At 48.4% G+C, this 26,224-nt stretch overlaps 1 protein-coding gene across 1 annotated transcript; it reads right to left on the bottom strand.

Annotated features, from left to right (window-relative positions):
- Nucleotides 1-857: 857 nt before the first annotated feature.
- Nucleotides 858-25,550, bottom strand: LOC119388686 (uncharacterized). Its single transcript, XM_037656132.2, has 4 exons — nucleotides 25,412-25,550; nucleotides 23,694-23,747; nucleotides 17,740-17,812; nucleotides 858-1,005 (listed from the first exon to the last, which is right to left on the bottom strand). Exons 1-4 carry the CDS (start codon nucleotides 25,516-25,518, stop codon nucleotides 877-879), a joined length of 363 nt encoding a protein of 120 aa, XP_037512060.2. The 5' UTR covers nucleotides 25,519-25,550; the 3' UTR covers nucleotides 858-876.
- Nucleotides 25,551-26,224: the final 674 nt, after the last annotated feature.

Raw genomic sequence — 26,224 nt, 5'->3', positions numbered from 1 at the left:
GGGAGATGTAAGTCATGGAAGGAGGCAAAATAAGACTCACGCATGGAAGAGACGCGAAGAGAGGACGGCCGCTAGGTCCTTGTGCGAGTGTTGATTTGCGCTCGTTTAAAAAATGCCTGCGTTCAGTTATCACCAACTAGCCCAAATTAGGATGCGACACAAAAGCTTTTTTTCTCATCATGGCTGCACATGACGTAGTTCTAAGTGTTACGCGTTCTGGGCGCTTTTATTTGCTAGAAGATTTGCATACCTGCAACTAGTGATTGGGGACAAACAAATTCACTCCGGCGTTATTGTAATGGAGTTAATGAGAGACACGGTGCCTAGGACAAATTACGTCGGTACTTGGCCTTGTAGCGACCTGGTGCCCGTTAACCTGAAAAAAAAAATATGGAAGAAAAAAAGAGAGCATGGCTTAAAGAAGAATAAATTATTGAATGCGTAAATAATAGCGAGGGTTCAGTAGATACAAAAACGAAATCTGGAAGCTACAAAAGAGTAAATCATATCTGAAGTATAATGGTGTTAATTTTCCTGTTGTTGCGACACAGTGCGGTTAAAACTGAAATCACTCGATGCGTCAAACGAGCGTAGGAGTGATCACGTACACTTAATTTTCATGCGTATATTAGAAATGAAACAACCATCTGAATAGATAGATAGATAGATAGATAGATAGATAGATAGATAGATAGATAGATAGATAGATAGATAGATAGATAGATAGATAGATAGATAGATAGATAGATAGATAGATAGATAGATAGATAGATAGATAGATAGATAGATAGATAGATAGATAGATAGATAGATAGATAGATGAACACAGTCGTGAGATAGTGCACCTGCGCCGCGCGTTGTGGGCGAGTCGGGCAACTATGCGCTCTGCGGGAGGAAGTCGGCTGCCCTCCGGTACAGTCCGGCCGCCAGCCCGGCTGCCGAGAACAGCGTCAGGCCGAGCCACATGCCGATGTGGCCCTCCAAGTACGAGAACAGGGTGTCGCCCTGCAAGTACACGCTGTGTTCTGCGTCTGCACTCGAAAAAAAAAAAATATTTGTCGTCTCTGCTATTACCACGATCATTCTCGAAATATTCGATGGTGACAAGAATTTCGATGGCCTTGTCGGTAACGGTAATGACGAATGCGTATCCATACGTGCACTTGGTTCATACTTATTATTTAATTGCATCCAGAAGCACAGAGAACAAGGACAAAAAGAATCAATCAATCAATCAATCAATCAATCAATCAATCAATCAATCAATCAATCAATCAATCAATCAATCAATCAATCAATCAATCAATCAATCAATCAATCGAAGTTTATTTCAGCAGAAATATCGGGATGGTCTTCAGGGCTAAAAGCTGCTCTGGGCAGCTTGGCTGGGTCTTTGAGGACCCTTACACTGGCAGCGAACGACGTCCACATTACATATGCACATAAGATCATAATTACAATGTATGTGACTCATATTATAGCAGAGTTTCAGTAGCGACCACATCAAATATTCAACATACAGCGTACACATAATTTTAGTATAATTCGCGTCAAATGTGTAACACGGCATGCACAGCTTCATCGTGTAAAAACAGCAACTCTGAACTGCAAAAAATAAATATTGTGAACTGGTGAAATTGTGAGCTTGCCGTAATACAGCTTAAGAAGGTAGTCAGGTGTGGAATTCCAGCTCGATGTGCACCATTCTGCTCCATTCGAAGTTTCCAGCGCCGACCTGCTGCATCGCCGGCCAAATGCGCCAAAAATAAAGCCGTGCGCCGCATTGCGCCATGCAGGACACTTTGCTGCAGATAAAGGCACTTGGACTAGTTTCGGTTTCACTTAATCGGCAGGCTTCTCTTCTGTCTGTCAAGCTCGCTTTAGTCTGGCGACGATTTCGCTATAGCCAGAAAACTAGGTAGCCAAAAATATGTAGCAAAAGAAAAAAAAAAACAAAAAACAAAACTATAGCTCCTTTTTCCATAACAAGGCGATGAAGATGGCGGCGACTGTCATTGTGCACCGGCAAGCGGCAGGACTGAAAAATTGTCAAAAGCACCATTCTTTTTCTACCTATCTGTGGGAACTGTGCCATCGCGAAAGCTTAAGGGCCGTTCTGAGTGCACCTATTAGCCTGTGGCCAGCCATGCTGCGCCGATGCGGTCGGAATCGGGCAGTAGACCTTTTCTCGACGCTCGCACGTTTCTTCTTACTTGCCTTTGTCGCTATTGCAGAGTACCGTCGCGAATTGCACGACTGTAGGTAAACCTGGTTTACTTGAATTTGAAAATTCCAAGTTACGGGGTTGACCTACAATCGAAATCAAAACGTGTGCCGCCAGCAAGGGCAAGACGAACGAGAAATCACGGACGCTACGGCGCGGTTACAACTTCATGCTTGCCTTCCGGCTCTGCACATATCATATGGCTGTTCCGCACGCTTGTCAGCATGTTCTTTAAACATTTTTTTGCGCGCACCATAGATTAATATATGGCACACACGGCTCTTGTGGAAGTGTCGATCGTTGATGGAAGAGCTGCTGCGGCGTGACCGCGGTTCCCGCGAGCCGCAAGGGCGTCCTCGCCGCGGAATAGCGCCTCCGGCAAGAGCCGACTTCGCAGCATCTGCGCCTTGTTTGATGTAAATGCGCAGTGTGCCAAAGTGGGCGCGCAACAACAGTGAGAAGCCGAGAGGAGGTGTCGGCTGAGCACGAGCACGTTTTTTTTTTTTTGCTCGCTCATATGTGTTTCCGCACGCACGGGTTTTTTTGGTGTCACTGCGCGTTTCACGTCAAGGCTCTCCGAGGGTACACTCAGAGGTAGAATTCCTTCCAGTGCGTGCTCAGAATAATCGACGAAGCCGTGCGATCGGACCAAATGCAACCAAATATCCCTTTCTTAAAAATTTGCTATAAACGTGTAGATAATACCACTGCAGAAATATTGCGACTGCACAGTTTCCTTCTTAGCTGCCCTGAAACATCAGTAAAGCAGACGACGCGTGTTTGTCGTTATGTAACGTACGCAAGTCGCAGCATGCCACTTCCAAGGTTTCTAAGTGCGCCGCGGGTGCCGCATTATCTCGAACGTAATTAAATGGATCGGCACGTTTTAGATCACGCCTCAGTGGTTGTTCTTTAACGTTACAAAGTGACTCGGGCTATATGAGAGACACCGTAGCGTAGGGCTCCGGGTAATTTTAGCCACCTGGAGTTTTTGAACGTACACTGACATGGCACAGTACATGGGCCTCTAGCATTACGCCTCCGACGAAATGCGACCGCCGCGAACGCGATCGCATTTTTTTCCGGTCAGCAGCCGAGAAGGGTCGGTTCTGCGAGAGAAAACGATGGCGGTTTGTACAATTTCGATGTCAAAGAATGTCTATTTTCGCTAGCTATATCGCTATTTGAAACGTCACATTTTGCGCGGAGGTTCCTCTGCATCCACACTGTATTAAACTACATTTAATATACTGTTCAAAATTTCGTCGCAGTTACCTTTTAACGTGTTTGCTGCAGATCCCTCCGACAATTTTTTTTGCATGCGTATTTGTGCACTACTCGCTGATTGACGCGCAAAAATTTATAGCTAGGTAACGCACGTACTTTCGTTCTCTGCGTCTACAGTTGGTGTCATATCGGCGTAATTTTGACTCGAACACTTACACCAGAGCCAACATTGCCTTTAGGGGCCAGATTTGCAGCGACATGACGCGGTTATCACGAGCAATTGCTCATAGCAGTAGTTGTTAAAAAAAGCGAAGAAAAATCCCTCAGTGATGTATACGTATCACACGGGCATGAGAAGTTTCTGTTATCTTTTCTTGAACGGGAAATACTGAGAAGGAAAAAGGATTCGAAGGGCGAGCGCCAAACGATCTCTGCTTGCTATCAGAACAGTCCTGAAACAGTGAGAAACTAGGGGAAAAACCGTTGTTGTCATTCATTACCGCATAACACTGTTCTGAGACTACGCATTAATGCGCGAAAAAAAAAAAACTGTTTGTTTGGAAATCACCCACGAATTTCTCACCTACACACCAGTGGGCCGTGAATATGGTCTACGAATAAATTTACGCCTCGGCCACCATGGTGCGCGCTCCCGCCACGGTAGCTTAGCACGTAAAGTTCCGCGCCGCTATAGGCTACATGCAGGCTGCGGGTTCTATTCCCTACCCCGGCGGCCGCATTTCGAAGGGGGCGAAATTCAAAGAACACCCGTGCGCTTAGATTTAGATGCCCGTTAAAGAACACCAGGTGGTCGAAATTCGGTGCATCCGGCCACGCCGTGCCTCATACAGAGCTGATGTATCACTTAGAATAATGCCGGTTTGGGCTAGTCGATACTCTATGATGCTCAAGAGTTTGGACGCGAGGAAAAAAAAAAAACAGACGAGGGCCAGGGCGCACAAATAGAAACGCTAGCTTTCAACTAACGTTCATTGCGAGAAGACGCGAGACATACACCGTACAGCTGCAGGGTAAATAGGTAAAAATTAGCACGTGTCACGACGTAACGTAGATCGCTATTCGCCTCGAGATCTTTGAGTGGCGCCCTCTCGCATATGACGTCAGAGAGAGGGCTCTGTGGCGCTTCTCGCGCGCGCGCGCGCTTGCTTGCTACGTGAAGGCTGCTCGACGCTGCCGGCCAGTCTGTCCTGCTCGAGTTACTGAAAACGTTAGTGGGCAAGTTCATAAAGCGATTTGTACTGAATGTTCAAGCAAAATGCCCAGCGAAATCGAGCGGAGCACGTTCAGGAGCACGTTCAGTGTCGATCTCCCGGTGTCGTCTGCTAGCCATCAATGTGTACGTACATCTGCATGTATGGCGACGATTTCTTTTCGCGACTGTCCTATGTCTGTGGCGCACTCAAAATGACTTTCCGGCCCATTTTCGATCACTGATTTCAGCGTCCGGGCTTCGGCTACCGCGTCTGCGTTAAAGGGCAACACGTGCACACCGCGTGCTGTGCGTGTTCGGTTGCCAAGCCTGCTCCTTCGGTTGAATTCCTTTGTTCGGAGCTTTAAAGGAGTACTGACACGAATTTTATTTCAGAAATTTTCTGATTGTTGCTCTAAATAAAAATACTGGTGTCGAGAAACCTAAAACGAGTATTGTGGTGCCTGGGAATGCATCGTATATATTTTAATTACCGCTACCTTAAAAAGACACCTTCGATTTCGATATCGAGGGGGCGGCTTCTCAGTGACGTTTCATAGCAGTGTGACGTCAGGGGGATACAGAAACTCGCGACGTACTAGCGGAAAATCCGTCATGTGCTCGTGGTGCACATAAACAACGATGAGTGAATTGTTGTCCAGTGAGCCTTACAGTGATTTCTGCGATTTAGGCTGCACGCAGGACGCAGAACCCACAAACTCGGGGGTCTTGACTCGTCGGGATAATGTCCATTGCAGTGGGGCTGGCTTGCAGATGCTCAGCGACGAAAACTTCAAAGTCAAAAAGAAATATTTTACACGTGTTCTCCGACTCCGGTGTGGACAGCGTTGACACTACATACCAAGGAAACAAAAAATGCCCCTTTTGCGGTGTCTCAAAATCCTATCAGTACTCCTTTAAGCGCATGAGAAACGACGTGTGATGCATTCAGGTAAATTAAATGATCGTTACAGGCAACAAACTTTGATTAAATCTAGGTTTTCAGCAGCTGCTGTGTAAGCGCGTCATAAATACCTGAAATTTAAACAAGAAATAAAAAGGTTGAGAGTATGAGTCAAAAGGAGATGCACGACGCTAATGTGAAATATTGGTAGGTTGCGCGGAGTTTTTTTTTTATGTAAGATGTTTTAATCCCTACGTTAATAAATCGACGTTTTCTGACTCGTTCATAGTCGTCTGAAAGTACTCTGAAAAGAATTAGTGTAATCATACTAACGTAGATAAATACAAAGCTATCGCAGCGGTAAGTCGTAATAAGATGTATTTGCAATGCAATAAAATAGTGTAAATCACTCTCAACGGTTGACTCGTGAGAGGGCGTGGTGCGATCACTGTAAAAAGACTCACAGGGTCCCTTATGCATTTGCCTAAGATGACTCGGAGGGGAAAGCCATCTTATTCTTCTTCTTTTTTTCAATCGATGTATTGTTCCTTACCCGCCCCTCTCCGAATGCTTTCTGGACGTAACATGGTTTTGCACTGCCTCAAGGATCGGAGGTATTCCAAGCCTTCTACGCATCACCTGGTTTTGCATTGCCTCCGTGATCGGCCCACTGATTACGGAGGCAATGCAAAGCAACGCTGCAATGTTATGACGTCATTATGTGACGACGTTATGACGTCACAAATTCTGGCAGCCTGTGATGTCATGATGACGTCATGATGTGATGCTTTTTTGCATCACTCGTGTTGACGCTACCGACGCGGGACGCCGGCGGTCAATTTTCGCGGTCAATTTTCGCGATATTCAACCTTGTTACAGCGCGGTAAAGAATAGCAATAACCAGCCAAAGGGGCCAAAAGAATGGTGGGAAAGAGCTCTCTTTCTCCTCTTCCTGGACACATACGCCGATTTTTTCCTACTATTCACGAACATGTGCTATCGGTGTCAAATGAAACACGAACAGCGGAGCGCGCTGCCGAACCACTAGGAACTGTATAGTGCGTGCGGTCCTGTCACCACCATGGGCAGGCCCGCATACCCGATTAGGCACCAATGCGCGATCGAAAGCATGAATTTGGCTCACGAGCGGCAAACCGCGTGAGCGTATCATTCGGAGCTGATAGTGCGTGTAACAACTTTTAACTTTCGCTCCCCTGTCCCCACTCCCCAGTGTAGAGTAGCAGGCCAGAGCAAACTGTAGTTCAGGCTGACCTCTGTGCCTTTCTGTAAATAAAGTCTCCCTCTCTTTTTAATGTGCATCCAACTTGCCCAGTCTACGCTAGTTGTCCGTAATAACCAGCTTGTCGATGAAGTTATCAATTTTAATTCTTCGGCAAACGTTTTGTGTACACAGGTCCACATGACTACAATTAGGAGGGGAGTATGAGTTTTTGTGCAGCTCAAGTCTGTTTACACAACGCTAACTTTTATTGATCGCGCTTCGCTTCCAAAGCACTGTAGACTCTCTTTAATTCGCCTGGCGGAACGTTCGCGCTTTCACGTGAGCTATTTCAACGCCATCCAGTCCAGTGAGTGACGCTACGAACTGGGGGGCATGATCCTGACCGCGATTGCTGTGGGTATATAGAAGATACGTGAAATGTTAACAGACAGAGAGAAATAGATGAAAAGGAAACGCAGGGAGGTTAACCTGGCGCGAGTGACCGGTTTGCTACCCTGCACAGGGGTGGGGAAATAAGGGTAAGAAAGAGGACAGAGAGAGAGAGAGATAAAATAAGAACGAAAATTAAAAAAAAAAACACGCACACATGCACACACACGCAAGACGTTCCAGTTAGAGCCGTTCTGAGAGACCGGTTGAACGCAGAAAGCGCAGTAGCGCTTGCACAGCCTTTTTCTGTGACGTTTGGTCCGATCGATGGCGCAGGAATTCTTTCTTCCGACAGAGTGTGGTCGTCCAACTTATCGAGCGCGTTGCAAAGTGACTGTCTTTCTGAACAGTACTGTGGGCAGTCGCACAGAATATGTTGAATTGTTTCAACACTGCCGCAGTGGTCACATGATGCGGTGTCATCCATTCCTATGCAGCACGCATAGAAATGTTAAAGTTTATTAACCTCCTGTAATGCTAGCAGCCATCTAAAGAACTATAATTACAAGAAAATACAGCTATAGTTGAGGAACGCCGTGCGACGCGAGCGAACTGTAACGAATATGCTGCTGTTCTAGCCAGAGCCTAGCAGACGACAAAAGCCGAATGCCCGCCTTTGCGTCACCGGTGCGCCGTTCGCAGCGCCGCCATCGGTGGCGCACGCGGGGAATACAGCAGTAATGTACAAACGTGCTCGCATTATGGTAGAAGCGACGCAGATGACACGGGAAAGTTGCTTTTGAGTGAACAAGCTTTCAGCCTCACTGAGTGAAAAACGATCGACTTTCTTTGAAGTTGCGGGTTCGCGCTCGGTGACCACCATAATTTCACTTATGCTGTTTATCTTCCGCTGTATCGGGTTTTTTTTTTCTATGGCTTTATTGATTCTGCTTAATTCAGTTACGTTTCGTCATGACAAGTGGTAATTTTTACCTTTCCCATCGCAGCACACATATCCAGTACAAATCTTGTATCCTTTCGCGCTAAAAACTCTAGTTGGAAGTTAGCGCTTGTCTTTGTGTGCCCTCGTCTTCGCGCCTAAACTTTAAGAGTTACTGTTTTCTCTGTCTTCTCCGGCGTAATATTTTCCATTAACCGGTTCTTGACGTTGAGTCGCTCAGCAGCTGCTGAGGCGTCCGCGTAAATCGTGGATTCCTGCCACTAATAAAAAGAAAGACCGCGTTCACACTATCCATCGGCGACATAAAAGGCAAGAGCTTTCACGTTGGCGCACCATAGGCCTCCAACGCTCAAGTTTGCGCAGCGCCGTCCGCCGCCCCAGCGGAGAGAGGGGAAAACTCCGGTAGCTGGGACGGGTCGCTCTTGCTTGGTTTTCCCATCGCGCGCGCGGAGAACGTGCTCCCCGGGGCTTTTATCTCGCATTTTTCACGCTATGGGTGCCGTTCCTTCGTCGTACTCGAAAGCAGGCACGCAGTCCTGCTGCATTGTGAACTGTCACAAAAGTTTAAAAATGTCGAAGAGCCGAAAACTTCCTGTCATGTTCTACCGTCTCCAATGCAAGCAGTCCGAGGAGCAGAGGCGTCAAGAGTGGATTATGGCAGTTCGCCGCGATGCTTTCGCGGTCTTGTCACCTTGAAGCAGTTTTTGTCGTACACAGTATTACAAACTATTAACGGGGAGAAACGCGATGATCGTGCTCATTTGAAATGGAAGTGCGTTTGTGAACCGAAGTTACAACAAATAGACAGCCGCTGTACGTTTCGAGATTGCGCGCTGGCTTTCCGAGTCAACCATTTGTAATGTTACAGCAGCGGAGCATTTGGGCTTATTACACCACAGTTTAAATAACGTACCGTGAGTACTAAGTGTTTAATTCAGCTGATTGCGGTACATTTCCCGTCGCGGCTCCCTGTAAACAGAATTAAGCTGTATGTTTGCACTGAGCGTTTATATTGGCCTTGCATGCGACACGCCGTGATTGCTTAGAAGGCTGAAGTGTTGCGCTGCTAAAATCGTGGTCATGGGTTCGATTCACGCATACAGCAGCTGCATTTCGATGGGAGCGAAATGCACTAACACCGGCGTACTTAGATTTACGTACACGTTAAAGAAACCCAGGTGGCCGAAATTAATCCGAATTAATCCACCACGGCGTGCCTCGTATTAATGTCATGCGTTCGGCACGTAATAAAAAGCCTTGCATGCCGCTTTGGAAACGAGCTGAAAAAAGAACCAAGGTGGCAATTAAATTTTCGATGGCTTCGCGAATTCAGATGCGCTTATTATTGGGCACAAATCTCGGCATAATCATACACATGCGCGATCCCAGTGGGTATTGTATAGTATCAGGGGCGTAGCCAGAAATTTTTTCGGGGGGGGGGGGGGGGGGGTCCAACCATACTTTATGTATGTTTGTGCGTGCGTTTGTATGTGTGCGTGTACATATACGCAAGCAAAATTGAAAATTTTCGGGGAGGGTTTGAACCCCCCCCCCCCTGGCTACGCCCCTGTATAATATGATGCTGACCAAGCGAGCTGTCGAAACAACCAAAGCGACATTCGAATAAGCGAACACGGTGCGTGATGAGGCGTCGATATTATTCGAAATGAAACACGCCTCTGCAAGAAACATGCATCGTCGAAGTGGGCATGAAATATTTATTTATTTTTTGTTTGCGTATATCATTATGCTGTCAAAGGGAGCTCTAAAAAATCCAAGGCGACATTAAACTTGCGATCCGACGTTGTTATCATTCGATGCAAACCTCGGCAAAAGTGAAACTCCCACGAAACTGAACACTGCGCATTGCGATGCAGCCAGTGACTCAACAGGGCAGATGTAAATTTATGCTCTTCACACTGAGCTCATAATAAATTTAAAGCCGCACGACAAACTTGGCATCTAAGCAATTGAAAAGTTATCAATAGAAAACGCACTCGAAAGCGTGCTGGTTGGTTGCTGACAGCTCCGAGTATACACGACTGCCGCAACGAATGTGCGTTTTACCGGTAACATAATTACAGAACTCGCGCAGTCACCTCCCTACTCATGTCAAAGAAATGTGCCCGTTCAGCATCTGCACGCACGTAGCGCTCGCACAAACAGCATCGCCCTTGACGACCTGCTCGGTCCCGAAAAGGTGGTCGATCAACCGTCCTCCTCTGGTAAGATTCCCACCGTTAAAACGTTTTTTTCCATCTCTGGGATCTTTCTAAACCTTCAGAGCAAGCGACACGTGAAGCTGCACGTGCACGGCGAGCAGAGAACAGCGCGTGCAGGGTGCCTGAACGTGCGGAGACAGCGCAGTCAAAAGGCAGGCGCGGAGAGGGGAGCGACCGGTTTTCGCTAGAAAGGCGGCGAAACGCGTGCGCCGCAGCGCCCCCTGGCCGAGCTTGGGAGGCCTATACGAGCGGACATGCTAAGAAGGCGCTGCCAGCTGCCGACCTCGCCTCTGTCGCGAGATCGAATCCGATACGACGGGAAGCTACGTTTGGCAGGAGCGACGTTTTTTTCCATCGCTTTCTTCTAGTACGAAGCGTTTTGCTTTCATGTTATCCTTATCGCGCGTCACGAAAGCCAATTTTCTGCCGACAATCGATGTTTCTTTTCAAGTCAAACCTCGCCACGATTTGGTGACTCTGAAGTTGTTGAGTCGGAATGTAGCCGCACATTAATGAACGCAGCGGTGACGCTGGTCGCTAATGCAATAACCGCGTGCGGAATCTCAAGTAAAACTTAGCGCACACGTGTGACCTTGCATTGGTTGCGTCTGCGCAGTCGTTGCTGGGGACGAGATGACGTCACCCGGTTTGCTTTCCATTAGGGGCACACTACACCTGAGCTAAGAATGCTCGGACTGTGCTGCAATCTGTATGTCCTCTCTGCTGTCGCGAAATCACTGCTGGCGAAGCGCCCGCAACACGGTGCCGGTTACAGTTTCACGGTTACAGTTACACGGTGCCTAGCGGGTTCGGGTCCGCCGTGGCGAGAAAAGTAAAATATCGATAACGAAGTAGGGCACCTGCGTTTCGATGTCTTATAGCGACAAATAGTTGAGCTAGCTGGTTAGGACTCGTCAGAGAAGGAAGTAAGGCGGGCAAGCACTGACACGAAAGAAAATATTGCCGGGGTCATCAAGGCGAGACCCTTTTCACCTTGCTCGTCCTTCACTGAATTCCGTGATGACGAATTATAGCTCAGCTCTTTGTAATGGGTTGACAGCTTTCAACCATCCGCTTGTGGCCCATTTAAAATGGTGTGACGCGTGGTCAAATTCTGCTCGTCTGCCACGCAATATAGCATCTTTTAATGCCACTTCTTGCCCGACATGACGACTGCGTAGGGCCTTTTTCCTATAAGAGGTTTCAAGCAGCGGCGTGACTCTGTTGTAGAACACTTGACTGCCGCGCGAAATACTCCGGCTGGAACCGCGATATCTATTTATCTATCGACGTCACGTGCTTTTATTACCACACGCCGCGGGCAACTTATGATGAGCAACTTAGGAATTTCACCTTGATGTTTAATAACGATTTTTACGTGAGAAAACCACGATATCACTATGAGACACACCGCAGCGGGGGCTCTGCTTCAATTTTGACCACCGGGGGTGTTTTATCGTGCATGAACCTAGGTCTAAGTACATCAGTGTTCTTGCATTTCGCCCCCGTCAAATGCGGCCGTCGTGACCTGGAATCGAACCCGCGCCTTTTAAGCTGCCATAGCGCGTATGGACACGGGAGAGAGAGAGCGAAAACGGGAACTGCAAACGCCAAATATTAACTATCAACTTTAGGGTCGTACTGTGTTGGAAAAGACACAAAACATCTGCGCATGCTCAGGAATAGCAGCGCCACACGCTAATATGCACACGTGCAGGTATCTTGTATACGTGCTCACACGCCTTACTTCCACGGCCAATCCGTGGTCTTGTAAAAGTATGAGCCTTTACACAGCAGGAACGGAACGAAAATGACAGGCCGACGCTTCCGCTCTTTCCGTTGCTGCCGTTTTTTTTTTTTCGAACATGCATTTACAATATGCTGCAACAAGTAGCCCAGCACACTTCCATCTTGAATCCGGGATCTTGTTGCACGTGGATGCCCGTTGGACGAGTTTAATACGAAGATTTCAAGTTCTAGCTCTCGCTTATAGCAGCACTTTGTGGTTCTTCGCTTTGTATTGTGTGCATCATAAGTAGGGCTCCGTGTTTTCAGAGCTTATTTTTCTTGAAATTCGGAGGGTGTTTCCCGGAGTTTATTTTTTTTTTTGGCTGAAATTCGGCGTTTATCGGAGTTTATTTCTCATAAATAACCAATTCTCCGAAATTCAGAGTTTAATTTTGCATTATTCTCAATATTCCAATATCTGAAATATCATTTCAGATATCTGAAATGATATCTGAACATGAAAACATCGGAACACACACGTCTGGGAGATTCGAACGCACGAAAACATATACACACAAAAATCAGATAAGGGGTGGTGTTGCATTCCAAGAACAGTTTGCCTTTACTGCAGGAAAGCCCATTGTGAGAAGCGCGTCATCGCTTCATTTTTTTTTTTTTTTTCACCTATTGTGTGGTGATAGAGGCGGCCGAAGAGGCGGCGATCGCTCTAGCACTGGTCGCGGCACCGGAAGCTGCGGTCGTGATCAGCGACTCGCAGGCTGCCGTCCGTGGCTTCGCGCGCGGCCGCATCTCGTGGCAGGCGGCCCGCATACTTCAGACTCGCTATGTAAGCAGGGACGGTGGCGACTTTCGAGGAGCGATGGCCCCGACGTCACCGTCCTCGCATTTAAAAACCGAAAATGCGACGGTCTTTCTCCTGTGGACCCCGGCTCACACCAGCGTCCCTCTTGCAGGCAACCAGGCGGCCCATACCGCGGCTCGAGGTCTCACTCACCGAGCCGCGGCCGACTCCACCCCAGAGAGAGTAAAAACACAACAGCAACCGGAATGGTCGTGGGGCGATCGCCTGACCACATTCAGCGACATCACACAACATTACAGACTAAACAGACGCAAATACCCTCCACCACACGACAAATTAAACAAAAGACAGGCCGTAACTTGGAGATTACTACAAACAGACACTTACCCCAGCCCGGCGATCCTACGCATCTGTTATCCGAGCTTATACCCGACGGACGCGTGTAAAGCGTGCGGGGAAAGAGCCACACTGCGGCACATGCTTTGGGAATGTGCCGGGAGAGTTAATGTCGCTGCCGCCGCTCACTTCGCGACGCATGTTAGACAGGGACGAACTGCTACCACCGCGCGAGGGCAGGGGCCGACCGCCGCCGCGGCTGTGGTCACTGCTGAGGATCGGCTGCGTCGGCGTCGCTGCCGCTGGGAGGCGGCACTCACCAGCGACAAGCTGACCGACCAACTTTGGGCCGTCCGGCAAGCCGAGGATGCCGCCCGGGTCCAAGGGCTTCAAGCCGTCACCTGACGCCATTATCGACGGAGACTGGGACGGGACAGGGGTTAATCCCCTCTTCCCCCCGCCTCGCCCGGACTTTAATAAAGTTTATTCACTCACTATTGTGAGACGTGTCCTTTGGACTCCACCAACGAGGAGGGGGGGGGGGAGGGGGACTGCGATGTACCCCCCCCCCCTAATGGGGAACTCTGCGCACGCCTGTAAAGTGCGCACGCCTGCGCACTTTAAAGCTTGTAATAGACGCAATCACAGATTACGAGCTCCGTATATCGATGTCGTCTGGCGCGCCCCACTGCCGCCAAAGGACCGTATATAAATATGCCGTCTCGCGCTCCCGGGGGCCCTGCATACGTTGACGTCTCTCGCTCCGTTCGTGACAAACCCTTTGTTAAATGTGCGGTGGGTGCGGTCTACGAGATACTATTGACGTAAGGTAAAGTTCGACCAAACCAGCATATGTATCAATGACCGCTTAGAAATGTCATTTCGACAAAGAACGGAGCAGGGTCATATTGACCGTTATATCGGAGCATATCGGATAAATCCGAATTACCAAAAAATTTTACCGGCGAGTTTTTATCGGATTTTTTTTATTTATCCGAAAACACGCAGCCCTAATCATAAGCAACGCGACAGCCAGACTGAGAGAGTGAGGCCAACAGAAAATCGACGTACTACAACGTGTCGGTTGGAGGATGGCTGGCAGCATTGCCGCTCTAGGCAACGCAGTGCGGCAGTAGTGCGAAACTGTCCTTCGGCCATGCGTATAGACTAGAACTTTCATCGCTTGGGGGCCGCGATTTTTGGGGCGTCAGGTGGAACGAACGACCATAAACGGGCGCACGGGGGCTCCTAGTCTCGGTGCGCTGAAACTTGGTCCCCCCTGATGGAGAACCCTGCGCTCGCCTCTGACAGCGTTAGGTCTGTCCTTATCGCATGCTTGCCGCCAGTGTTCGCGCGCCATCAGCTGTGACGTAACCAAACCCGCAGCCCCTGCGCTACGCGCGCGGACAGGTGATGACTGGGGTCAAAGTTACGTATACTTGCTCTAAACGCGGGTGCGAAAGCAAAATAATCACAATGGACGTCAAGCTAGCGAACGAAATTGTCGCGAGCGATTGAGATCAGATAGCGGCTGCAGCAGGATCGGCATTGCAGGCAGATGAAGAAGAAGAAGCCGAAGGGTAACGTTTCTTCAGACGCTCTGCATTTAAGGAGGCGCTCGGAGCGTGCAGGCGAGCGTCTTTTCTTTAACATGATTGTGGTCGAAACGAGACCTCAACAGACACGAGGAAACATGCTTGCACCGCATCATATTAAACGTCGCCTACACTAATTACTTCAACAGGAAATTTAAGATGTCGGACTCACCATTGTGCGTTCAATGTAACGTCCCAGAAGACCCCCCGAAACACTGTGTGAATGCAGGCGATACGCCTGCTCACAGAAATCAATCATTCATGACACGGTAACTTCATACCACATTGTGCTCTAGTAAATATATATGTGTCCAGCTTTACGCTAATTAAGAACTTCATTCTACCCAGAGTACAACCGTACGGCAGAGTGGCGAAGAAAGAAAAGTTGATAATGACCACAAGAGGAGAAGTACGCTGCCTTTTGTGCATAGGCTAGCACACGGGTCTAAAAAAAGAAAGAAAGAAAGTGACAACCAGACATAAAGTGGATGTTATTTTAAGAGCTAGACACACTCCTCATCAGACTTGTCCAGCCGTCCACAATAAGGTTAATAGAGTGACGTTCGAAAAACGATTAGAATACGATGTCAGTCACATGGGACGAAGTACACGGAAGGTGAAACTGCTAGTATCTACTTCCTTGCTCATGTCGAAAGGCAGGGCAAACCAGTCGTTGAATAAATATCAGAATCCAGGTGCACGCGCTCAACGTGAGAAATGGCACCGAATGTCACTTAACGGTTCGTTGGCGTCAAGCTTTAGCAACCGTGTATTTGACAGAACCAAGATATTGCACCCGCCCAGAGGCCCGCATACCTGACAGATAATCGAAGCATCTCATATGTCGCTGGGAGGCGACACGTGTATCAGCCAACCTTCGATAGCCTCGTCACAGAAAGAGTTGTCTTACTTTAATAGAGAGTGCGTGGGGATAACTTCGTGAATAGTCGTCTACGTGCTGTTGCTTATTTGCCCTTAGATCACCTTGTACACGTGCGAGAGATAATATAATAATAATGTCTGGGGTTTAACGTCCCAAAACCACGACATGATTGTGAGAGACGCCGTAGTGGAGGGCTCCGGAAATTTCGACCACCTGGCGTTCTTTAACGTGCACCTAAATCTAAGTACACGGGCCTCAAACATTTTCGCATCCATCGCAAATGCAGCCGCCGCGGCCGGGATTCGATCCCGCGACGTTTGGGTCAGCAGTCGAGCGCCATAACCACTAGACCACCGTTGCGGAGCCACGTGCGAGAGAGAGAGCGTAAAACTTTACTAGAGTCCAGTGCAGACGCCCCGCGCCAGCCCGCTACTCCCACGCGGGGACCGGCAGGTCTTGTTCTGATCGGTTCAAAACTAGCGGCGAGTCGAGAGTCGGCGTCCGTGCTGCGTCGTTCCTTTCCTCGTGCGCGTGTCCTTGTGCCGTTTCGTTTCACTAGGATGGCCCAGGTCCGCGTGAGTGAGCCCAAAATCAAGTTTCCTTGCTCCTCTTTGCTGTATGCCTCAGTTCCCATCTTACCAGCATCGTTATGTAACACTCGAATATCCTTCCGGCTCGTGAGACCCCCGGAAGTAGTGGCGATATCTTCCGGGCACGCCTCTTTGGGCGGAAGCGCCACAAAGCTACCGGGCGAGAATATAGCGAAGGACGGAACGCAAAATGCCCCAAGGTAAGCTCTAGTGAGCGCGGAAGGGCGGCATGTGTACGCACCAGCCCCTCGACCGGTTAAATCCGGACTGCACCGGTGATTCGAAGAAGGTGTGTCGCCTGCTTTTTCTGTCGGCATGCTAACGTGTCGCAGGCGGAACGTGCTAATTTTCGGCGTGACAAAGGCACGGCATAACACGGCGATTTATTAAGGGGAAAGCCTTATACGTGCCATGAGTCGAGATACCTTGCAAGATTTGGGGAGACCTGGTGATACATCGCGAGACCTGGGCAAAATGTCGCATGAAGTCATCAACGATGTCATGTGACAAGATGAATTCATTAACGACGTGATGTTGTGACTCCATAGTGACGCCACAGATCGCCGAAATTTGTGGCGTATCATGACGACATGATGATGATGACTTCATCACATCACACCGTCGCTTTATCAAAGGTGGGTCCATGCCGGAGGTAGTACGTACATCAACGGGTGAAGTGCATACAGCTTCAGGGTAAAGGGGGAGTGAACGCAGTTCACTGAGAACGTCAAAGCAATTTAATGAGCGACCCGTGAGAGCTTTCGCCTGTTCCATACCTAAAGTTAATTAAAGTGACTGTCAGTTTATCTACTGAGAGTTATAATATAAGCGGGGTCTCTTGACAGCTTTACTACAAGACTACGAACGATCGTTTGGCGCTTGACTTTTTGCTCAGCGATTGCTGCAAATGTGTTGGTGGCTGGTATGTGATGAGATTACAGCACTCTTTGAGCTTTGTCTGTTCTGTGTAAGCCATGACTTTCGAGCGGCGCTGATATCCCCGTCTATGATAATTTGTTTTACAACAGGCAGAACAGCAGCACCGAGGGGACACACGGCGGGCAACCTGGCGCCCTCCTCCGCCACGGTCGTGACCTGAGAGGGACGTCGTATTCATGCCAACTTGGCGCGTCTTTGCAACCGCATTTCTGGTGTGCAGAGGCTTGCGCTAGTCTAGGGTTCACGCAGGCAAAAGAAAAACTTTACGCACGACGGAGGAGGTGCTGGTGGTGTTTGTTAAACGATGCTTGGCATCTGACCCTGCGTCGAGGTGTTGTGCTTCACTTGAAGAGGGACGGCAGTGTGTTTCCACCATCCGTACGGTATTTTTTAGTAGACATTGTGGCGTGTTCGCGCCGTTTATTTCTCTCTTGCGTTTTGCTGACGCGATGACGAAAACGCGTAATCTTCGCTGCGTATCTTACCGTCAGCATAGGTCTCGACTCGATGATTTTCCTTCGATAGGATCCGAGTAGAAGAACAACGTAGATTTCGTGACTGCGTGGGAAGAAAAAAGAAATAGACGAGATCAAAGAGAACGATTTCCTTCCTTTCTTAACGTAGTACAACGATAAAACAGGGAGTGTGTATACTTGCGCCTCAACAGCTCGGGGTCACGTGACCTGAGCAGAAAAGTCACGTGTGACGTCGTACCACCGTTGTGCAATTTGGATCGAATGCAAGGTTCTGGCTGGCGTTGCATAAGGATCGCTCTTTTGCCAGTGTCAGTGGTTGGCCCCGTGTCACTCGGGGGCCAGCAAACTACGCCGTGCCGCTTCGCGGTTGTCACTGCTTTGCCAGCATCACTGATAATGCCAAAGCCGGGGTCGACAGCGACGTGCCTCTCTAGCAGTGACGTCACACGTGACATTTCTGCTCAGATCACGTGACCCCGAGCTGTTTAGGTTGAAATGGACTCTTCCATGGAGGAAAAAAAAAATAGGAGGGAGCGTGCCTAGGGTCCACAAGTCAACCTCCTCTGAAGCCGCTCGCTCCTCGTGTTCGTGTCACATTTACCATCGCGCTTCTGTTTCATTTCCTTTTTTTTTGTGGACCCATGAAAAAAAAAAAGATTGATGAGCGCGCGCGCCTAGGGTCCACAAGCCGACCTCCTCGGATGCCGCTCCCCCCATCGTTCTCCATGCGCTGGTCACAATCCCCACCATGCTCCTGCTTCATTTTTTTCATGGCTGGGCTTCAACATTTTCTCTTGACGCTCCCTCCTAGTTTTTTTCCCTCCATGGACTCTGCCGATAAAACATGTCATGGGTTTCAGTGTTGTTTGCACGTCGGGCGTACATCTCGACGCTGACAAAAATTAGAGGAACGACAATAGCCACGATTCCATGTGTTCTGTGCACACTTTCCCCGCAGAAACGACACAAAAAGAAAAGAAAGAAACAAGAATGAAGAAACAACGAAGCTGGTCGATCGATCTTAGCGCGGCTGATGCTAGGCCTTTACTTGGCGTGGACAGAGTCGAACCACAGTCTGTCACAGACCTCGCAAGAGTGTCCCAACTCCAGCGCCAGAAACTAACGTGCACACCTGGCTGTGACATCCGCGGTAGAAGCGCGCGCCTTTCGTCGCTCGTACTCGGCTCGCGCCACGCGAGACGAGTACGGCGGTTGGCTGCTCCAGGCGAGGAGGGTTTTTTGCTGACGGCGGACATTTTACCTCCAGCTCTTAAAACGATATGCACAGAAGGTAGTTAATGAGGTGGCCAGCGTGCATGTCAGCCGAGGATGAGCCGAACTATAGCGTGTCGCATAGGTGGTTGTGGCTATCTTAGTCTTATACCCACCTGCGATTATTACTCTCTTATTTGAACTCAGACGTGTGAGACGCAGTGTACTAGTATATATACTGACTCTTTTCCAAGAACACATCAAGTTGTAATGAGAACCAGTCGTTTCGAAGTCAAAGGGCAGTGGTGGCGATCGAGTGTGTGGTGGTGGTGGGTGGTGTAGATGGTAACTGCGGAAAGAAAACAGCGCGAAAGACGGAACACCAGAAAAAGGAAGACACAAACAATGTCGTGCCAACACGCCCAAGCTCTAGATGGTAATTGTTGCCCAGCTAAAGATATGCTAGTTGACCTTTAGGGTAATAAGCTTAGTGAGCTTCTTGTAATTGGGAAACTGAAACGATCGCTTCGTAAAAGCTATATGGCTTTTTGGAACTGGAAATATTCTGTTACCCGTGCAACGACGACTTTTCGCCATTTCAGCATGCCAAGCTGTGCAGCGAAAGCGCGCGTCGTCAAGGCCACGTTGCTGCTTACGTCACTGAACAGCGGCCAATCTGTGATTGACGCTGCAAGGAGTGTGGCAGCGCCTGGTGCTCCTTGTCAACCTGTCTTTCCTGCTGCTTAGGCGTCCAATTAAATGTTCTCTGCATTTCTGAGGACATCTTGCATGCCGTTTTTAACGTTTTAAAATAATTTAAATATAGTAAATTAAATGTACAAAGATGGACTGACGAAAATGCTTCCGAGTTCGCATAAATGTTCTTTCGGGGGTCATTTACTGATTCTTCTTTGCTGACTTTCAATAGCCTCAAGGTTAGGAGGCAGCGCAGTGACAAGGTTTACAAGCATACGAAACTATCAGAAGAGAAAAAAAATTAAGGCAGCTTGGCACTATAGGGGAGCCAAGCCTGAAGGAAGAGCGGAGCTCCTTCCTTGCTTCTCTTTATTTTTATCTTTCTCCCTTTTCTTTTCGTTCTCTCTTTTTCGTTTCTTTCTTTCTCTCTGTTTCTTTATATTTCTTCCTTTTCTTTGTCTCTCTCTCTGTCTTGCTCTCTGTTTTTCTCTTTCTTTTGTGTGTTTTATTTGTATCTCGTTCAATCTCTCTCTGTACTATTTCTCTGTCTTTCTATCTTTTTCTGTCTTTCTTCCTCGTCGTTCTCTCTGTACTCGTCCTCTCGGCCATCAGCGTTATTGCATCGCACGCCGGACTAATCGGCTCACGTGTTCTGGGATCGATGAAGAACACGAAGAGGAGGACGAAGAGAGCGCGTGTCGGTTCATGATGATGATAATTTTTGTGCACGGCCGATGGACTTTCTGAGCTTGAACAGCTCCGCTGTTAAAAAAAATAAAAATATATAATGAATTAACAAAACGCGAAAGGTACAACACACGGCAGTCTTGAACTTGTTGCCGCCTGGAATGCGAGCAGTTGACTCAAAAGTGTCAAAAAAGGGCACGTGCTCGCAAATTCACGTGAGAAATGGCGCGAAGGCAGTTAATAAACTCGTAATAAGGGGGCAGGCGGTAACCGATTAATTACTATTTTCTTGCTGGCTGAACTTGGTTGGTTCAAGGTAATAATAATAATCGGTGGATGAATTCACGTGCCAAACCGCGACATGGCTGTGAGGCCCGTCATAGTGGTGGACACCGGATCAGTCTCCACTGCGATGTTCTTCACGTGCACCTAAATTGTGGCGTTTTTTTTAGATGCGAAGCAGCTTTTGCTCGGTGCTGTGTCCGTCCTTCCATTGGCGATCGTCCATTCGGGAACCATGTGTGCGGGCACGTGCTAGCGCGTTTGGGACTGTGTAAGGGGCTGGGTAAGACGCTGTGGCCTCTCCCCCTTACACTCTCTCAGCAATCACGTGATGGCATCGGGGAACGAGATTCTGTAGACGCGCGATGAACCCACGTGCCGTGCTCCAACAAGAGTTCGGGACGAGTAACAACAACAGCAACTACAGTGAATTCATGGTGTGCTCCACTTGCAAGGACGCGTTAACATCGGGCAAGATGCCCGTGATGAACAGAACTTTAAGTCGACCCATGCGCTGCTTCGCATCCCCACATGGTTCCCTTTAGTGGGAGATGGTGTAATTTTTTTTTCTAAAAGAGCCAAGTCCACTTTAAGTGAAACAGAGAAAAACGCAGTTGTTTGCTGCTGACAATATGGTGAGGCCTGCCCCAACAATTTTTTGTGCAGTGTGTTCATATCACCGATATACTCAAATCTACAAGGGGTGTCCAAATGAAAAGGTATGAAACGTCGTTAACAACATGACCGCTTCCATAGATGCCTATGTCGCTATGGGACAACGTAGCGAGACATCTAGGGATGCGACTGGCGTCCGTGCTATGGATCGGAGCATGCGGGGGTGCCCGCGTGCGCAGTAGAGAGCAGAGGCTCTTATAAAGAGCGCCGTCCAATTCATGCAGCAGTGCGTGTGAGGACAGGAGGGCGTTCACATTGCAGAATTCGACGATTGAGGAGTACCGGGGCGTTAAACGATTTCTGACAGAGGAAGGTGTTAAACCGGCCACCATTTATCGCCTGTGGTTTCCTTTTGTTTGTTCCCCTGAAAAAACGTCTGAAAGAGAAGCGCCTCAACTCGGACGACGAACTCAAGGACGCTGTGAAGGATTGGGTCTCGTCACGGCCACAGAAATTATGGGAACAAGGAATCATTCGGCTCGTTCATCAATGGGATCGTTGTGCTCAGGCACATAGTGTATACCTTGAATAAATTCTCAGTAATAAACAGCGCGCAAAATATGGACAAAAGGGAAGAACAACACGGGACGAGCGCTGACGGGACGTTCTTCCCTTTTGTCCATAGTTTTTCGCACTGTTTATTACTATAAATACATACCAACTAGCCCAGCTTACCACCCTCTTGTACCTTGAATAAGTTCATTTATACCCACAGTGTCGTTTCATACCTATTCATTTGAACACCCCTTGTATATTGCGGCTAAAATCTGTATAGCCCGCTAGCGTTGGTAATCAGGAGTAAAATTTGGATTGGCTCTTACAGATGGGAACATTTAATTTAGGCTTGAATTAGCTCGTAAAGGAGTCTAAATCGCTGCGAATGAACAATATAGCAATATTTTGCGATAAAACTAACACTATCTTTGTGCCTCCGCCGGTGCCGTCCTTTGTTGTATGCGCGTAATGGCGATGACTAGACTTGAAGAGCGAGGGGTCCTTCCTGGCAAAACTGTCGGCAGCGTTTTCTTGTTCTTGGCATCTATTGAAGGCCTTCAAGGATGCTTCAGCTCTTCTTCTCCTTCTTAGCTCATTTTACGCTGCGCCGTTTCGGATCACTTCTCATTCAAGTGACAGATTGGTGCCCAATATCTTCATTTCAGTTGTCTCCTATTTCAGATATGCCGTCATGGAGCGAAAGACGGACATGATACTGTTGCGGAAAACTCGAAAAGAAACACTAAGAGGCAAAAAGAAGTAGGAAAGTCGGCCTCTTACTGTTTATATTCGAGTATTGCCCTACGACATCATATCCTTCAGTATGTATCCACTCACTCGCCCAAGAAAAGCTAATTGCGGAACTAAAGCACGATAGGAAAGCAACTAGGGTACAGATGAAACAGATTCGATGCAGCCATGTTGGTTGTTTTGGACGTGCCTGGTAAGCCCACGATGTGCACACAACTACTACACTTACAAAAACACGTCTGTCCACCTCGTAACACTTGGCTCAAAGCTTGGGAAGACTGGGAGGTCCTGCTCTCGTCTAGGGACCCGGCGTTGCAACTTGCTGCGCGCTGACTCGGGCTGCCGATGTCATAGCGGTGAGAGGCGTGTCCGTGTAGACGTGGCGTGGGACGACGCGGTGGTCCAGGGACCCGGGGGGTTCACACTTGCTCATAAAGTTTTTCTGTCTGTGTGTCTGTCAAAGCCATAAAATACAGCATAGAGGTACTCGCTAACTGCTTCGCATGAAGCCGATTCCCACAACGCGTGGGATCTGCCAAATATTTTATTCTTTACGTTGGTCGGGTCAACGCTGCCGATGTCGGTTTTTCTTAACGCTCTCGCATTTAAATTACCAATGTCTGTTCTCGCCGTTCCTGTGTAGATTATAAACTGTCAATCACCTGTGGCGCATACCCGTACACAGCGGCCCGTGGTAAACGGGTATGTGCCACACATGTCTGGAGCGAAGGGTTTGACGACCTACGCGACAGGATTTTCACGTTATTCATGTCATGAACCGACAGTCATATTCGTCAAATCCTGTTACTTTCCTATGCCAATTTTGATCTATACCAAGTTAAGGAAGCGATCACGAGAGCACCCAGACGTAGGCGGCTAGATAGATAGATAGATAGATAGATAGATAGATAGATAGATAGATAGATAGATAGATAGATAGATAGATACGGTCAAAGTGTCCGAGGTTCATTAAGAAATGCTTCGCATTAAAAAAAAAAAAACGCCACGATTGAAGCACACGTGTTCTCGGCACCTCGCCCCCGTCGAAATGCGGTCGCCGTGGACGGGAATCGAACCCGCGCCCTCGAGTTTAGCAGCGCGACAAGTCCGCTCAAGAGCGGCACTCGTCGACAGGACCCTATAAAGTCTGAGTTGCGGCAACTCACGGTTGTGCGTCCTTGTAATCGCTGCCAAAGATGTTAGCGGCATACACCGACATCCTGCGAAAGAGGAAGGGAAAAGGCATAAATATGGACTGCGCAACAGACAACCGTATACTCGTACAACGTAAGAAGCAGTCGCGACAAGCGTTCACTGAAATGTTCGCTTCCGACTATGACGAGCTGAGGCGGGCTTCATTTGCAGCAACTGTCTGGACAGCGTCCAAGAACCGTCGCGAATATGACGAGCAGATAACGGACTCAGTTGCTGAATTAGACGGTAGACGAAACGGGCATCAGGAAGCGTGTAGTACTTTCCCGCACTTTCCGAAGTGTTCAAGCTTATCGTTCGTTCGCGCTCGAAGGTACTACTTCTTTTCAGACGTTGGTGGGCAAAATCGAGTGGCCGTATTAATGGGCTGCCTCGCTTATTGAGATTCCCCTAAACACCCTCCGGAGCCCGGTGCTCGTCTCCAGAAGAAATTACTGCGGACAAGGAAAGAAAGCGGGCGTAATGAACGCTGCTTTCTTAAAGTGAACGCATACGAGAACTTGCCCAGCCTTTGGCACTTCTGAGGCCGGAGCTCCTTATATCTCGTTGTAACAACGTCAACAACACTAATTTCTATATAGCTCAAGTCACAAAAATTGGTCGACGAAAGCATTGATAGCGAGAAACAATTACGCAAAAACAGGCTCGTCCATTAATTGTCCGTGTATATTGCAATGAATATGAGGTTACTAATTAAATTATTAAGCGCGACGTTACGCATGCGCAGGCGAGCACGCACAGATATCGCTCGATGAGCACGAAAACTCGCTTCCGCAACGTTGGCATGATGGACAGAGCCCGAGCACTCAGCATCGCCTCTCGCTTCAACGCGTCTCCTATCCATGATCGGCCTACATGTCTATGTTTATTATGTCTCATGCCCTGAATGGAAACCGCGGCGACGACACGATCCTCTCAGCCAGGCGTGTAAAAGCTATGCAGCTACAATCGCTATGTCCGTGTGTATACAAAACAAATATATATATATATATATATACAAACTAAAGTCAGGTTGACATAAATTCTCATCGATTGCCGTCGCACGGACACCGAATATGTTGACAAATAACGCTACACGTAAAGTCCAGTCACAGGGACACGGAATGAGTTTACGCATAACGCGAGTCTGTAGCGTAGAGATTCTGTGCAGCATATATATACACACGAAACACTGCAATAGGCGCCAGTTATTGGTTATACATTGTCTTGGATATGTAACTTAGGCACGCACTGGACACGGAGCGCAAATAAGTGTTTATGTCGGGCTGTTTCATCATACATATGCGCTCGTATTTACATAGGTAGCAGCGCAGTTACAAAAATAATTAAGACAGAGAAACAACGAGTATTTTGCAGTTCGAGTACTTAGCAAACGCGTGTGACAAAATGGAAAGGACCATTTCATATATGAAAGAGCACGCTCGTGCAGCAGGAGAATGTGTCAGCTTGTCACCAAAGGAAACTCAATACATGCAAGAATCAAAACCAGTTGTGTCGAGACCGCGAACGTAACGATGCGCGTGTGCAGTGTGGTTGCTGTTCTATCTTGTTTTCGTAAGTGTTCTGCTACCCTTACGTATGACGAAACAGCCCGAAATGAACAGTTTGGGCTTCGTGTTGTCAGTTGTCCCCAATTGACAGCGCCGATATTCAAGAGAATACAGCGCCTCACCCGCACGGTCTGCGGCACCTGGTGCGGCACTCCCGCAGCTTCTCCTTCCGCGACGCGTCCGACCAGCAGGTGACTGCGATGACAAACGTGAGGAGGCATTCATGCATGCCACGCAACGACTGCCAGAGCGGAGGCGCACGACCTCGGACTGCAGTCGTCAGACGATCGCAGCACAAGACGCGCCAGTGTCGAGCACAGATCGCTGAGGCATATTTTCCAAGTTGTCGTAAAATTGCCACGCACTTCTCGCGCGCAAAACGGATTTGCAATAGGGAATTGAGTGGGTCGTGTGACATGATTTAATTGGATAATAATGTTATTCTCGAAACATCGCATCTCGCGCCGTCCACCTTGGTACCGAAACCGGCATCTAGAAACAAGTATGAGACGGTAAATTATTTTGAACGTTCCGGCGTTTGTAAGTATCGTCGAGGTCGGTATTGTTTTCTCAGGTATTTTTCTCTTAACGAAAGGAAACCGTAAAAATGACACGTCAGTGCCCCTTTAATCTTGAGGTAAGTCTGGTTGTCCGACAGACCGTTATGCAGAAGAATATGCTCTCACGCGTTATGTTACAGCTGGTAGCGGCCGCGAATCCTCGCGCTTAAACGTGCCTTGGTTGGAATCGAGTGCCACATTTTCGACATTCCTCAATGCGCTGAGCAAGCGGAAGAGGCCATTATCAGCGTGATGGACATGAGCTAGCATACCTAGCTGACTGTCGAGGCACCAGCAATGCCAATAACGTTTAGTGGCGCTGCAGTCACAACGGAGTTTGAAACTATGTAGTATAGTGTTATCTTATGCCGTTTC

Source organism: Rhipicephalus sanguineus, chromosome 4, assembly GCF_013339695.2.
Source record: "Rhipicephalus sanguineus isolate Rsan-2018 chromosome 4, BIME_Rsan_1.4, whole genome shotgun sequence".
NCBI classification, from domain to species: Eukaryota; Metazoa; Arthropoda; class Arachnida; order Ixodida; family Ixodidae; genus Rhipicephalus; species Rhipicephalus sanguineus.
The sequence above is the reverse complement of the archived record's forward strand: the minus strand, read 5'-3'. Positions and strand labels throughout refer to the sequence as shown.